This window comes from Mytilus galloprovincialis, chromosome 9 (genome assembly GCF_965363235.1).
Source record: "Mytilus galloprovincialis chromosome 9, xbMytGall1.hap1.1, whole genome shotgun sequence".
NCBI classification, from domain to species: Eukaryota; Metazoa; Mollusca; class Bivalvia; order Mytilida; family Mytilidae; genus Mytilus; species Mytilus galloprovincialis.
This window is the reverse complement of record NC_134846.1, coordinates 38,377,728-38,391,888: the sequence shown is the minus strand read 5'-3', so window position 1 is coordinate 38,391,888 and position 14,161 is coordinate 38,377,728. Positions and strand designations below refer to the sequence as shown.

Below are 14,161 nucleotides of genomic sequence, written 5' to 3'. Positions count from 1 at the left end.
TATCTTGATCATTACTAGACCATACTCACTTAAGTTTCCGTTTTATTAAAAATCTTCATTACAGTAGAAAACAACGAGAGCAAATGCGCAATGATTTATTATTGCATTAGAATGCAACACAAACTTTTCCGAGATTTTGTCATTCAGGATAGAAAACTCAAAGTCTGGTTTTACTTGAGAAAGATGAAGAAAAAAATGGTTTCTTGAGAAAAATATAATACGGCGTAAATTAGCATTAATCATGTATCTAGCTTTGCATTGAAGTGCTAATATATACAGTAGCTCTTTAAATGAATACGACCTTTAACCGGTAAACAATGTAAAACAAAAGATGACACAGTATTCAGATTTGTGCGTTTTTCGATTTACGAATAAGTCAATAAGATAAAAAAAAAAAAGAAATTGAAGCAAAAAAAAAAAAAGATACATGAAATAAGAATAAACATAAGTTAACAAATACATACCTAGGAGCATTAAATTTTAATAAACAATTTGAAATTATTAATACATATTTTTACATATTATTGTAATTTATGTTGATGTTCCCGATATGGATTTCTTCTAAAATTAAAAATCACTTGAATGGGTATTTCTGGTGTATATATATGTATCACACGTGTTATCTACATGTACAATATACGGAAATGACACGGCTGGGTATTGTAAAGTTACTGAATGAAGATTACTGTTAGGTGTATATCCCCGGGCGAAGAATTTACTGGTTTGTCAAAACGGTTAGGTGTAATTTGTCATATTGTAAAGGTTTGAATCGCGCTCATCTCTTCTTTTTTATAATATGAAATGCGCCAATAAATGGAACTTGACACATTCCCCATTTCCATTCTCAATTTTATTAATTGTGTCATATTAAACTCGAAACGATTAACCTATTTACACGTACATGTAACATTAGAATACTGACTTCAACTGTTAAATAACTTTATAATTACTAAAATTACTAAAATTTGAAATTATGTACTTCTCCTTCCGTATGCTATGTTTTTTGTGTCAATTCTATCTTTCCATAAGGTCCCTAGTGCACTATTTTGTTCTAAGTGCACTAAGGTGGCCCTTTCAGTTTACGGTATCTTTTAAATACCGGAAAAGGACCTCCCCAGTGCACTAAGAAGAAACATTTGAAAACAAGTCTATAATATTTGCGCAATTAAAAATTATTGTTTTGTTGGCGCAAATGAATGTTGCAGTTTTTACAATAAAGTGATGCAAAAAAAAAAAAAAGGAATTGGCGTAATTAACTGGTGGCGCAAATTAATTCTTTTTTAGCGAAACTGGATATCGGCCTTCAAAACATTGTGTGTACAGTTGTACACAAACAAAACAGTATTCATCTTTTACGCAGTCTAGCCGGAGAATAACAGTTTTTGCAATTTGTGTAGGATTTTAATTTTAGAATTTAAATAAGTAAGAAGACCGTTAGAAACCTTAAGTGAATCGGAAAATGAGCTATGCACGATGAAAGGGAAAAGTTTGGTGCGTCGATAAACAATTTCATGGATGCATGTGATAATTGTAAAATGTCAAGTCTTTAAATAACATCCATTTGTAGAACTGATTATTTCGATCCTTCAAATATGTGTAGGATAATAATAAAAAAATATATTATTCAGTCTCTTTCATATAAATACTGTAGATTTGTATTTGATCATCGATTGCAAACATAACGTCCAGTGAGAAATATTTCATGTATTCGTACAAAGAATAAATCAACTTCTTTTAGAATACAATTGATTGGTTATTTAGGTAAATGATTTGCGACAGAATAAGTGGAACTTGGCCAGAACCTTACCTCTAAAATAAAGAAATATAAAAAAGGTGGAGTTATTTTTTAATTCTGTATTTTAATCATAATGGACTTAAGCACTTTTTACAGTAAAAAAAACCCAGTTTTAACACCGACAGCAGGAATCACAAGCGACGCTGGTTCCATAGATATCTTCAACGAATTCTTATATACCCCTGGCAGTTTTCGGTTTATATCAGACTCTCACATTGAGGAGAACAAATACCATGGATGTGTTGTCTTTTTTTTTTAATACATTTAGATATGAAACATGTACTTCATATAAAGCATCATTTATAGAACGTTCTTTATAATTTATTGTGTCAAGGAAATATTTGGATCAGAGAAATGTTTGACGGAGGAGAGAGAGAGACATAAAGAGCCTTACTTATATAGCGGTATTTGGTCTCATGTTATTCATGTCAAAATGTGATTGGAGGAAACGTTTCCCATTCGTTTTATATATATTCCATAATGATATTAGTTAGAGATTTAATCCAATCCAAACTAATAATTGTTTTTTTTTTATCCCACATCTTTTTATATTAAATCACTTTAACTCATAACTTTAATAATTGAAATAACTTTCTGAAATTAAACCCTAACATACGTGTATATCAGACGCTTAACAAAACGATATACCATACGATTGGTGAAACGCTAAACGATATCATATACCATACGATAAACGAAACGCTAAACGCTAAACCGTACCATAAACCATACGACAAATAAAACGATTAATGATACCATGAACCATACGTTATACAAAACCATCAACGGTGACATTTACCATACGATGAAAGAACGATGAACGAACGCTGACCGAACGTTGTACGGACGCTATACGAATGATGTACGAACGATGACCGAACTCTATACGAACGATTACCGAACGCTGTACGTACGATTCCCGAACGAAATAAGTGTTAACTTTTACGTTACAGGGACTGTAGCTGCTTTTTCAACGATTTTCATATAGACGCAAATATGAATCTTTAATTTGCTTGTAGCGATGTCAAAAACGATATGATAGCTTTGTATACTGATTTTTACTGATTTTTATTCTCTTAAAATCGATCTTAACCAGCTGATATCTTCATAGCGTAGATCTCTTCAAGGTTATGTAGGATAATTATTTCTTAGTGCCGGTCACATTGTTACGTATTGTGCTTCTACATGTATCCTTGGAACTAATTATATATATACATGTATAAGGGTTTGGAATCCTTATTTGTAAAACTTTGAGAATATCATTTTTAACCTATTGAATTTGATATTTATAAACAAAATTATCATTGGTATCCTGCCATGCAAATTAGAATTACGTGAACATAGTAGTTATTTTTGTATTGATAATCCTCTAACAGTGGTACCGACACAATTGCATGCATTTATAATCTTCGACAAACCGTGTTAATGCCACGTTACAAACATTTATCAAGTGACAACTTGAATTAGTTCGAATATTATTGAAGTGAATTCCAATGAATCAGTTACTAAGTAACAAAAGTACCTAGCTAAAAAACATTAAATTTAGTAATTTTTTCATGCATGTTATAAAATTTGATTGAAAAAATCCTCGATATTAGTTCTTTGTCAAAAAAATCAATGTTTCTGGTTTTTCTATTACTTGGAGCAAGCCTTGTTTTTATCATCAATTGTCGTTTCAATACATTGAAAGATATTTGCTGTGGCATTCATACATTTAAACAATATAATCTGTTTACTGAATTCCCCGCTGTTTTTTCAACGGTTTACACAAAACCACAAACATGATCTGTCCACGTTGAGTGAAAATTGAAAATCGATTTATGACTTTTGAACAGTGGTATAGAAACAACTGGTGCCTATATTTATTTAAACCTTTCATTCAATGGCTGTGGTTAATAATTAGCGGTTCCAACCAAATGGTAGTACAAAATTAGTTTACAGAGATTTCTATCTAATTTAACATGCAGCTGCGATATATTGAAACTGAACTTGAACAAAACAAAAAACAATAAGTAATATGTATGACGTTTTGACAATTGCAGAAAAAGAGAAAAAAATGCGAATGATCACGCACGGACTTTATAGAACATGCAGTATGTAATTCCTTGTGAGTCCTTGGAAATTTTATGTATTTTTTTCTGTTTATACTCTTAAGAACATTTCTAACAGCAGACCTCTCTGCTTACAACTTCTTTACTTTTTCAACATCTTAGAGGAGTTCAATGGGTTTTATTTTGTTGTTTTATTTGTTTTTTTTTTTTTTTAATCTTATTTAGCCTTCATCTTTCCTTGCAATTGTTTAGTTGAATAGTTGAATATTTGCACAGAAAAAATCCTTTTATGTATCAACACATATACATTTGCAACATTGACTCATCATTTTGAATATCACTACTATCATTTTAAAAAACGCACAATATTGTCTCAAACAGACCATAGATTAAATTGTGTAAATCAGAAGCACGTTCTGACACCCGAATTTACAAAAGACAAAAGGCCACTTAAAGACAAAAGTGGAGAGCGTTGATAAATATTCCGTATCAACTTCACAAATAATACCTGATGGTCTTGGTGTATATATTCTGCTTACTGACGTTGTTTATCATCTTAATAACGTGTTATTTTGTTCTTTTATTGTTTCTTTGTTCTATTATTAATATTACTTTTACTGTTTGGTCTGTTTTTGGTGATATCCATTTGACGTGGCTCGCGGTACTTATGCATCCCGTCAATGTGTTGTTTGTATTATCTTTCATTTTTGCTGATGTGCTTTATACGTGTGACCTTTTGTGTTTCGAAGGTACATATGACGTGGCTCTGTACTTTGAAACATCCCCCCCATTATGTTATTGTTCTATCATAATTTTGAAAATACTTTGAACGAAAAAATTATTTATATATCTACCTGCATTCTGACAATTCTACTACAGAGTTGATGTGATCCTAGCCATTCATTCACAGGACTTCGATTTCAATCCTTTATTGGTTGATTTGAAATACAAAAAAGAGTTAGCAATGCACATGTACGTGGTTGTTAAATTTGATATATGCTTTTTGTGCTTCTTTGTTAAATATTTGTTTGTTTTTGTTCTGTTTGGGATTGTGACACGTTAATGACTGCTATACCCCTATTTTGACAATTTTACCAATTACATGTATTATGTCTGTTTTGTTTACGCATCGTTGTAATTATAATGGCATTTGATGAGAATGCCATACAAGTGAGTTACCTGGTTTAATCCACCATTTTCTTCATTTGAAAATGCCTGTACCAAGTCAGAAATGTGACCGTTGTTGTCCATTTGTTTGATGTGTTTTATCATTTGATTGTGCAATTTGATTAGAGAATTTCCGTTGGAGTACAGTATTTTTGTGATTTTACTTTTTGTCGACCAAAAATTCAAAAAGGTTTTACCAAAATGAAAACAATGAGCGTAATTAGTGAGGAAAAGGATAAGTATCACTAATATTTCTTTGAATTATAAATGCATCCCAGTATATGAACATAGATTTAATTGTATCGCCTAATACATTTAGTAGATTATGTTGTAAGACTTACTTTAGGACAAACAAAATAGTTATCTTCAAAATTTATTTTAGAAAACAATGGCCTGTACTGATATCTACGATTTAAATTTTATCATGCTCCATGTTTAGAAGAATAAGAAACGCATTACTGGATTAACAAAAGAAATATTTTTAAATACAGTTCTTGTGTGTCATATACCTAGTTAAGAAGGTGCTGCAATAACATGAAAAATATCTTAACAATGTGAGATATAGATATTATAGAAAGATATTAATTCCATGTTTGATAATACAGATAAAACGTTTTTGGCCGAATTCAAAAACGTAGAATATTAATTTTTGAAAATACATTTTGGGCTCTCGTTTCTTGTTTGGCTTTTTAACTATTTTGATTTGAGCGTCACTGATGAGTCTTAAGAAGACGAAGCCCGCGTCTGGCGTATTAAATTATAATCCTGGTACTACTGATAATTATTCAAATACTTGTATGAATTTCAAGATTTTTTATAGGTCACATAAATACGTAATTGTTTGTGGTATGCTGTGCTGTTGTTGAAGGAAGATGTCCGTTGTCATTCTGCGGTGTGAATGTCAAAATGTGCTCTCATAGAATTAATTTTGCAATTCTATGTGCTGAGTGTTCTTGCGTTTTTTTTTTCTGTATTTCTGTCACGTAGTGTTGTCATTTTAGCGGTATTTTTTAACATTTATAAGTGAGAGGTTGAGATATCCATAAAATCACGTTCAATCAACACTTTCTTTCTTAAAATTTCCCATATCATGTCAGGAATATGACAGTTGTAATCAATTAGTTTGTTTTTATTTACGTTGACGTGTTTGTTGCATTTCACTGTGTCTGTGGTTCCGTTGCTTTCTACTTTTAGTTAATGTGTTTCCTTTTGTGTTTAGCTTGTAACCAAGATTTATCATCTAGCAATTGATTTATTACTTTTAAACAGTGGTATAGTATTATTGCCTTTATTCATTACTCAACAACAACGAAAAATTTCTAAAACGCAAATTTCATTCTTTTTTTAATACATTTTTCTAAACAGCAGGAAATTATTGCTGAGCCAATTAAAATCAATTGAAACTAGTTTCTAGAAAGGATCATGCTAAAGAAGTTATTGATGATCCAGTGCCGATTTGTACATTTATCAATAATCAAGAACATATAATTAACAAAAATATTTCATTCAATAAACTTTCCCCGCTTCAAAACGTTCGTGGTCTTTTTGGTTCCTCTAAAAAAAAAATAATAGTTGTAATACCGTATTTTTACATTTTATTAATTAAAAACTTATTTAGTGCATCTAGCGTTTGAGTTTTCTTTCGATTACGATGCTACTACCCATGTCCTGCATTTGTATAAAAGGTCTGTATATATATATATATCAATAACTGCGGGAATTTCTCGCTACATTGAAGACCTGTTGGTGACCCTCTGCTGTTGTTTTTTATTTGGTCGGGTTGTTGTCTCTTTGACACATTCCCCATTTCCATTCTCAATTTTATTCAAGCCGCGTTTTCCTAAGGTAAGAATCATCAATTTACATATAAGTCATTACTTGCAGCTGACTATTATAACTGTAATGCATCAAAACTAAAATAAAATAATATACATGATAGAAAGTCAGAGACCTGTTTACTTGGTGATTTTTTTTTTATTTCCGAACTCATAATTAACAGATATACATAAATGGAAAATATATTACAAAATGCAGTGGACTGTACTGGAACATAACTCAAGGTAGAGAATTTTCTGCTTCTTTCAGAATAAGTTTGACAATAACTGATGACTTCTAATTTGGAAACACACCCTCTAAGAAATTACAGTTTCTTTTTTCTTCTCTTTGAATGCTTCTCTTCTTCTTTTGGAAAAACATTTGCCGTTTGAAAGACGATATCCTTTTTGTTCTTTGTATGATTTTCTTCGATTACCAACAGGCAAATGCAATAGTAGCCTTAGCTTTTTCTGAAATGCCTTGTTGACCCAACAATACACCATTGGATTGATGCCAGTATTACTAAATGCCAGCCAATGAAAAAACAACCACAGTATGTGAGCAAATCGATGATCATATAACGTTGGATTAAGATCGGCAATGGTTGTAATGATATGAATCGGAAGCCATGTGATTGCGTAGACGGATACCAATGTGAATAACATTTTCAAACTCTGTAAAGAAATCAACTATATCTTAAAACAAAACAATTGCATGTTAACATGTATAAATGAAACAATATTTAATTGTGAATTATAAAGTTGTATTAAACAAATGTGATATTTTAAGTCTTATAGCGAGATAAATCAAACTTTTTTATAATAATGATCAACAAACTTGTAAAATATTTGTTAGGTATTCAGTATGAAATTTCTTCCTTAAAACAATGAGATTATTAGCGACTTTCCTTTTTTTGAGTTTCCTTGGAGTTTAGTATTTTTGTGATTTTACTTTTTATTCCAAACGAATTTATTTTCATCCCAATTCGGAGTTTTTATGCACATTCTGAGTATGCTTTGTACTTATGGTTTAACCATGTATGTTTGATCTTACAGGTCTGATTAAAATTGTTCATGCAGTGCATTATTTTTTAAGTGAAAGTTCAATTTGTATAAATCAATTTAGTTATTATTAAAACAATTCTACTGCTGACAAATCGTGTATGAAATTAAAATGCAAAACAAAAAATTGAATAATTTTGAAGAACAATTTATCAATAAGTCAATGTTTTGTTTTTTTTAATCAATATTATGCCAATTAACTTACTTTTCTTTTAGATAATGCAATTCTCTTATCTCTTTCTTTAATTGCCTCACCAGGTGTTGGTTTTATCCAAATCATGTATCCAATGTGAATATATGCACATATCATTATAATTAATGGAATAACATACTGTAGTAGTTGTATTATAATGCTATAGGCATTTCGAAGTCTATGGGTTTCCCAAATTTCTATGCAGAGCCCGTAAGATCCTGGCTCATACTGTAAATAGTGAATTTGAGAAAACATGGCTGTTGGCAATGCAATTATACATGCAGCTACCCAGAGCAAAATAACTAACAATCTGGCTGTAGGTTTAGTCATTCTCTTTTTGAGTGGATTAGACATTAAAAAATGTCGATCACATGTAATAGCTACCATTGCGAATGCCCTTTGCATAACAACGACAAGTTGAAGATAATGTAACACAGGACACATGAATGATCCCATCACCCAATGTTTAAAAATGATATCGCTTACAATAGTAGTCGGAATGCAGAGAACCGTCATCAGAATGTCACTGATAGATAGATTTGCAATGAAAAAGTTTGTAACTGTATGTAGACCTTTAACATCACATATAGTACAAAACACGACGATATTCCCGCAAAAACTAATGACAACCACAACTCCATATAGGAACACCAAAGGAGCAATAAATGAACACGGTAGCTGATACTTTTCAAAAAGTACATCCTCTTCTGTCGTTCCTGGATTATCATAAGTAAACTGATCCCAAAACGATTTATTCAACAATGTCAAATTACATCCACTACAATGCATAATAGGGCTATTTGTCTTTGACATTCCTGATTCACTGCCAACGTCCTGTGGTTGGAAGGTTAACGGAATTCTAAACGTGATGTGTTGGCTGTGATCATGTCAGAAGTAACAGGTTACTGTAGACTCTAGAAGTTATAATACTACAACTCAAAGTGTTAATTGATCAATTACATTTCAACTGTGCAGCAGGTGCCATTCCAATGACGTCAATTATCATAGTGTTTTACCAATCGTGTTTTATTTGGCTGTTGTTTTTTTTTCTTGTTTATTTGTTGTATTTATTCATGTTTTTTCCTTTTGTTGGAAAATCTTCGAAAAGTTGAGGAATACTTTTATTTTGTTTTAATGTGTTTTATTTTTATATATTTTTTTTGTATTCTTATTAATAGGGAGAGAGATGTGTTTAACAGCGTTTTCTCTTGTGATGTCAATAATTTGAAAAAAAATGAAGCTTGTCTTCAACTAACGAGATAATACCTTACAAGTATTTTAGATTTACAGGTAGAAACTAAATCGGTTTAAACTGGGATCCATTGAAAAACACATAGAAATGTATTGTTTGTTTATTTTCGACTTATGAGTTTGAATGTCATTTTCGCCTCTCTTAAACATGTTACATGAATTATAATGAAATTTAGATTGATAAGATCCTAAATCTGAAGTTAATTTAGATTCACGTTCATCAAAACGCACTTACAAATGTGAATGGTAATGATGCATAATCGAGTACATGACTTTTGTATTCTTATGAGGAATCCCATGGTGCCCGGATAATGCGTATGCTCTGTAATCCTTAAACATATATCAAAGGGAATTTCCAGTGGTATCCGTAACTTGTTATCGGCATTTATGTTTTCCTTTTCTGAACCGCTATAAAAAGTAAAATAACAAAATACCGAACTCCAAAGAAAATTAAAAACAGAGAGACCTAAATTAAATGACAAAATAAAAAAAAAAACACTAGACAAAAAGAGACTAAAATAGCCAGGGGAATCGGTGCGATAAGGGCATAGTCTGGACCAAAAAAACGTCTTTTAATATAATAAGAAGACATGGGAAGAAGATCTAGAGGAATAGAACGGTGTTGTTAGAAATTATTTTATGAATCATTGACATTTACATGTATACTACACTTACCAAAAATAGAGAAAATTGACAAAATTGTCTAGATTCCAAGAAAATTGATACAAAAAAAAGCACAGGGTTCGACAAACTAAATATTGTAGCAAGACATGTTAATTTTTATAACACCATCTGTTTTGTCGACGCATGATGTCCGAAAAACAAACTATAACTTGCCTGTTTCAATTAAACTTAGTGAAAAATTAAAATTAATGACGTGATAGTAAGAACATACGTACATTTTCGAAATTTGAAATATTTTCTACCTGATTATTGTAAAGTATTCATATCAAACATTACAGAATTTGACAATTTAAGTTTAAAAAAAGAAATATTGCTTTAAAGAATAAAGAGACGTGGTATAGTTGCTTATTAAACAACAATCCACAAGAATTCAAAATGACGTGAATTTAAATATCTACAGGTCTGTAGATTACTATTATAATGTAATTTCCACTAGCTCTAGATAAATAGTTATCGTATTGACAAGGATCAAATTGTCTGTGCATAGAAATATGCATCAATAGAGTACTTCGATGTATGCACAGCACTTGAATTTATCACTTTTAATTACAATACAATTACTAATTTCAATATGTGCATATATTCACATTCAATAAATAATTAGCATAAACCCAAAACAAAGGAAAAAGAAAATATGACAATATTATCAACTGAAGGAAGTATCGATCACGCTGTCTCGTTAGAAAAACAATTGAAAAAACAAATACATATTTGTCACAAAATAATTGAGAAGCAAAAATGGAAATGCGTCAAAAAGAGACAACAACTAGACCAAAGAGCCGAAAAGAACCGTAGACAACCAATTGGTCATCAACATAGCGAGAAAATTACACAACGGAAGGCGGGCTTCATCTGGCCCTTCAACAAAATGTGTACTTATGCAGTGAAAAATGACTTTACACTAAACTCCAAAATGTAAAAAATTAACTAAAATACAAACAGTCTAACAAAGACCAGAGGTTCCTGACTCAGGACAGGCGCAAAAAATACGGCGGGCTTCGTGTTGGTTAGACTTTATTTTTATATGTTGTGTTTTGTGTACTATTGTTTGTCTTGTTCTTTTTTAACCATGGCGTTGACAGTTTATTTTCAATTTATCCTCTTTTATACATACAATGTGAGATTTTAACCCTTCCCTTTACCTCTGGCCTATGTAGAATAAACAAAATCACATCAATTGCACAGTTAAAATGTCAGAATAAGTAACAAAAATACTAATAAAATGCCAATAACATAAATGAACAAAGAACTATGATGATCCGTTACTGAAATGCTAGATTCTGACATCACTTAAACTGATATATTCTGTCTTCGTCATACTTTATTAGGTGACTGGATATTGTAAATTTGCAAACAATAAAGTCTTTCATCGACATTAAACTGGTATTAACAAATATTGTTCTGGAGCCGTGTGTCAATGGTGTCTCATTGTACAAAAAAAGTATAAAAATCTTAAACTAGCTTTAATAAAATTCAAACAGTTAAATCAATCAGAGATTGAATGATCAATGAAGAAGACATTGAATGATAAATCAAGAGCAACAATAAACGCAGGCTTATTTCGTTATTAAACAGATAACATTAGGACAAAGTAATTGGATAATGCGAATTTCAATTCAAAACCAGGAGTTGCGTTGCTTTAGAAGTGCATTTGACAGCAAATTACAGGAGTTGTGAATATTAACTTTGTGACAGCTTCGCGATAAATGAACATGAAATAACTTGCAAATAATAAAAAGAGAAGATATGTGCGCGGAAACTAGAAAAAATTATAGGAACCATAAGAAGATACACCAACTCTACTGCCGAGTTGTTTTGTATTCATATGGACAAAAGTACACACCAAATAAAGGCAACAGTAGTATACCGCTGTTCAAAACTCATAAATCTAAAAAGTTGTACAGCTCTGAGGATCAAAAGTTGAAAAAGGTTGTGCCAAATACGGCTAGGGTTTTCTGCTTGTGATAAGAACATCCTTATTATATAGAACAATTTATGCTATTGCAAACAGTAAATTTAATCAAATGAATATAAAAGATTTACATCATAAAACTGACGTCTTAACTAATTACAGAAAACGGAACCCGAATACATAATACATTGAAGACCAACACAGAAAATAGACACGCCCGACTCAGTGACAAACCAGGCCTGAACGCAAAAAGTTATAACCATGACGTCACATACGAACGAAATGGTGAAAAGGCACAATGACCAAAACTTCTGAAAAAGCAAAAGAAAAGAAGCATGTGTTTTTCTATGTATGTTGTGATGTTATGCTATTGTTTCAGAAAAAGGGAGAAGGTTTAGATCCATTAAAACGTTTAATCCCGCTGCAAATGTTTGCACCTGTCCTAAGTCAGGAATCTGATGTACAGTAGTTGTCGTTTGTTTATTTAATATAGATTAGACCGTTGGTTTTCCCGTTTGAATGGTTTTACACTAGTTATTTTGGGCCCTTTATAGCTTGTTGTTCGGTGTGAGCCAAGGCTCCGTGTTGAAGGCCGTACATTGACCTATAATGGTTTACTCTTTTTTTAAATTGTTATTTGGATGGAGAGTTATCTCATTGGCACTCACACCACATCTTCCTACATCTATCTTCATTTTCAGACATATTGAGAATTTCATGTAGTTTAATTATCAAAATTAAATTTTAAAATCTGGTGTTTGTCGAAGTCAAACTGTCTTGTCATTTAGACACCCTCATATCAATTCACACTTTGGGTTGCTGTTTTTCGAACCTTTTGATATTTAAAGTTAGCAAACTTATCATACAATATTACACGTCAAGAATCAAGTTAATATTTCATTGAACAGTTGATTACAAAACTTCGTATTTGAAAAAGGTCAGGATAAGATAAAGTACAGATTAATACAAAGAAGTGCTATGAACTGCAGTCATTGTGAATTGACATTGTTTAATAAATCTCTTTTGGACCAATTTGTATATGACCGTCCGGTGACAGCCGAAGATGATTATTTTTTGCGGGAATATCATCATTTGTTATACTGTATGTGATGTAAAAGGTCTGCAAACAGTTAAAAACTTTTCCATTGCAAACCTATCAATCAGTGACATTCTGATGACCTTTATATGCATTTCAATTACTGTTTATCATTTATTAACATTGGATGATGGGATCATACAAATGCCCTGTTTTACATTATTTTCAACTTGCAAAGGGCATTCGCCATAGTAGCTTTTACATGTGATAGACATTGTTTAATTTCTAAACCGCTCAATAAGAGAATGACTTAACCCTTACATTTTTAGCAGGATTGCTATTCATATTGCTCTGGCTAGCTGCAGGTGAAACTGTTTTGCCGATCTTCTGTTGAACATGTTATTGACGCATTGAAAGGTTAAAACGTCATTCGAACTCGTTGGAGGCTTCCATTTAACACACTGAAAGGCCAATCTAAAGTTTGTTGATTTCAAGTTTTTGCCATTAGTCGGAAACAACCAGAGTGATACTATTATTATGTACAATGTTAACAATAATGTTATTACTTTGAGATCGCCCAAATCATTTAAATAGTCTTATTTCGACTCGTATTCGGACTCGTGTTAGAGTTCCAAACTTATATCAAATCTGTATTATGCTGTAAACTCCCAATTGTGTGGTGTAGAACATCATAGATTGTCGAAATGATAATCTGGTTTAGTTAAAAGCGTATCTTTAATGATATTAAATTGTTTATACATCTATAAAAAAAAACGAAAGTTGGGGCTATATTATATCGTTAATGTGTAAAACACTCTTAACGTCTTCTGAGTCCGAAGAACATTGCGGAATAACTTGCCTTGAAAACGCTCAAATCAAAAACTTTAAATATCAAGGGTGTATAAATAATGAAACACTTGAAAAGATGTAAGATAAAAAATTAAAGCTAATTCCACCTGAGGTCAAGAAGGTGAAATAAGTACCCTGGTTTCTTTATAATTTCTAAAAATATCAACAGAACATTTAAGAAAGAAAAAGTAATGACATTATATCTTCAACTGGTTTGGTTCCTATACATCGAACATTGGCTTTCGAGTAATCTGCTTTTAGCGTATCTGATGGAGGTAAATCCAGAAATGCGCTTCGGACGCAAGCTATTGAAGAAGTGTTCTTATCATGTCTTTCCACTAAACATC

At 31.5% G+C, this 14,161-nt stretch overlaps 1 protein-coding gene across 1 annotated transcript; it reads right to left on the bottom strand.

The window, feature by feature from the left end:
• Positions 1-6,981: 6,981 nt before the first annotated feature.
• LOC143046786 (RYamide receptor-like) lies at positions 6,982-9,046 on the bottom strand. The gene is made up of 2 exons (XM_076219860.1): positions 8,095-9,046; positions 6,982-7,502 (listed from the first exon to the last, which is right to left on the bottom strand). Exons 1-2 carry the CDS (start codon positions 8,893-8,895, stop codon positions 7,146-7,148), a joined length of 1,158 nt encoding a protein of 385 aa, XP_076075975.1. The 5' UTR covers positions 8,896-9,046; the 3' UTR covers positions 6,982-7,145.
• Positions 9,047-14,161: the final 5,115 nt, after the last annotated feature.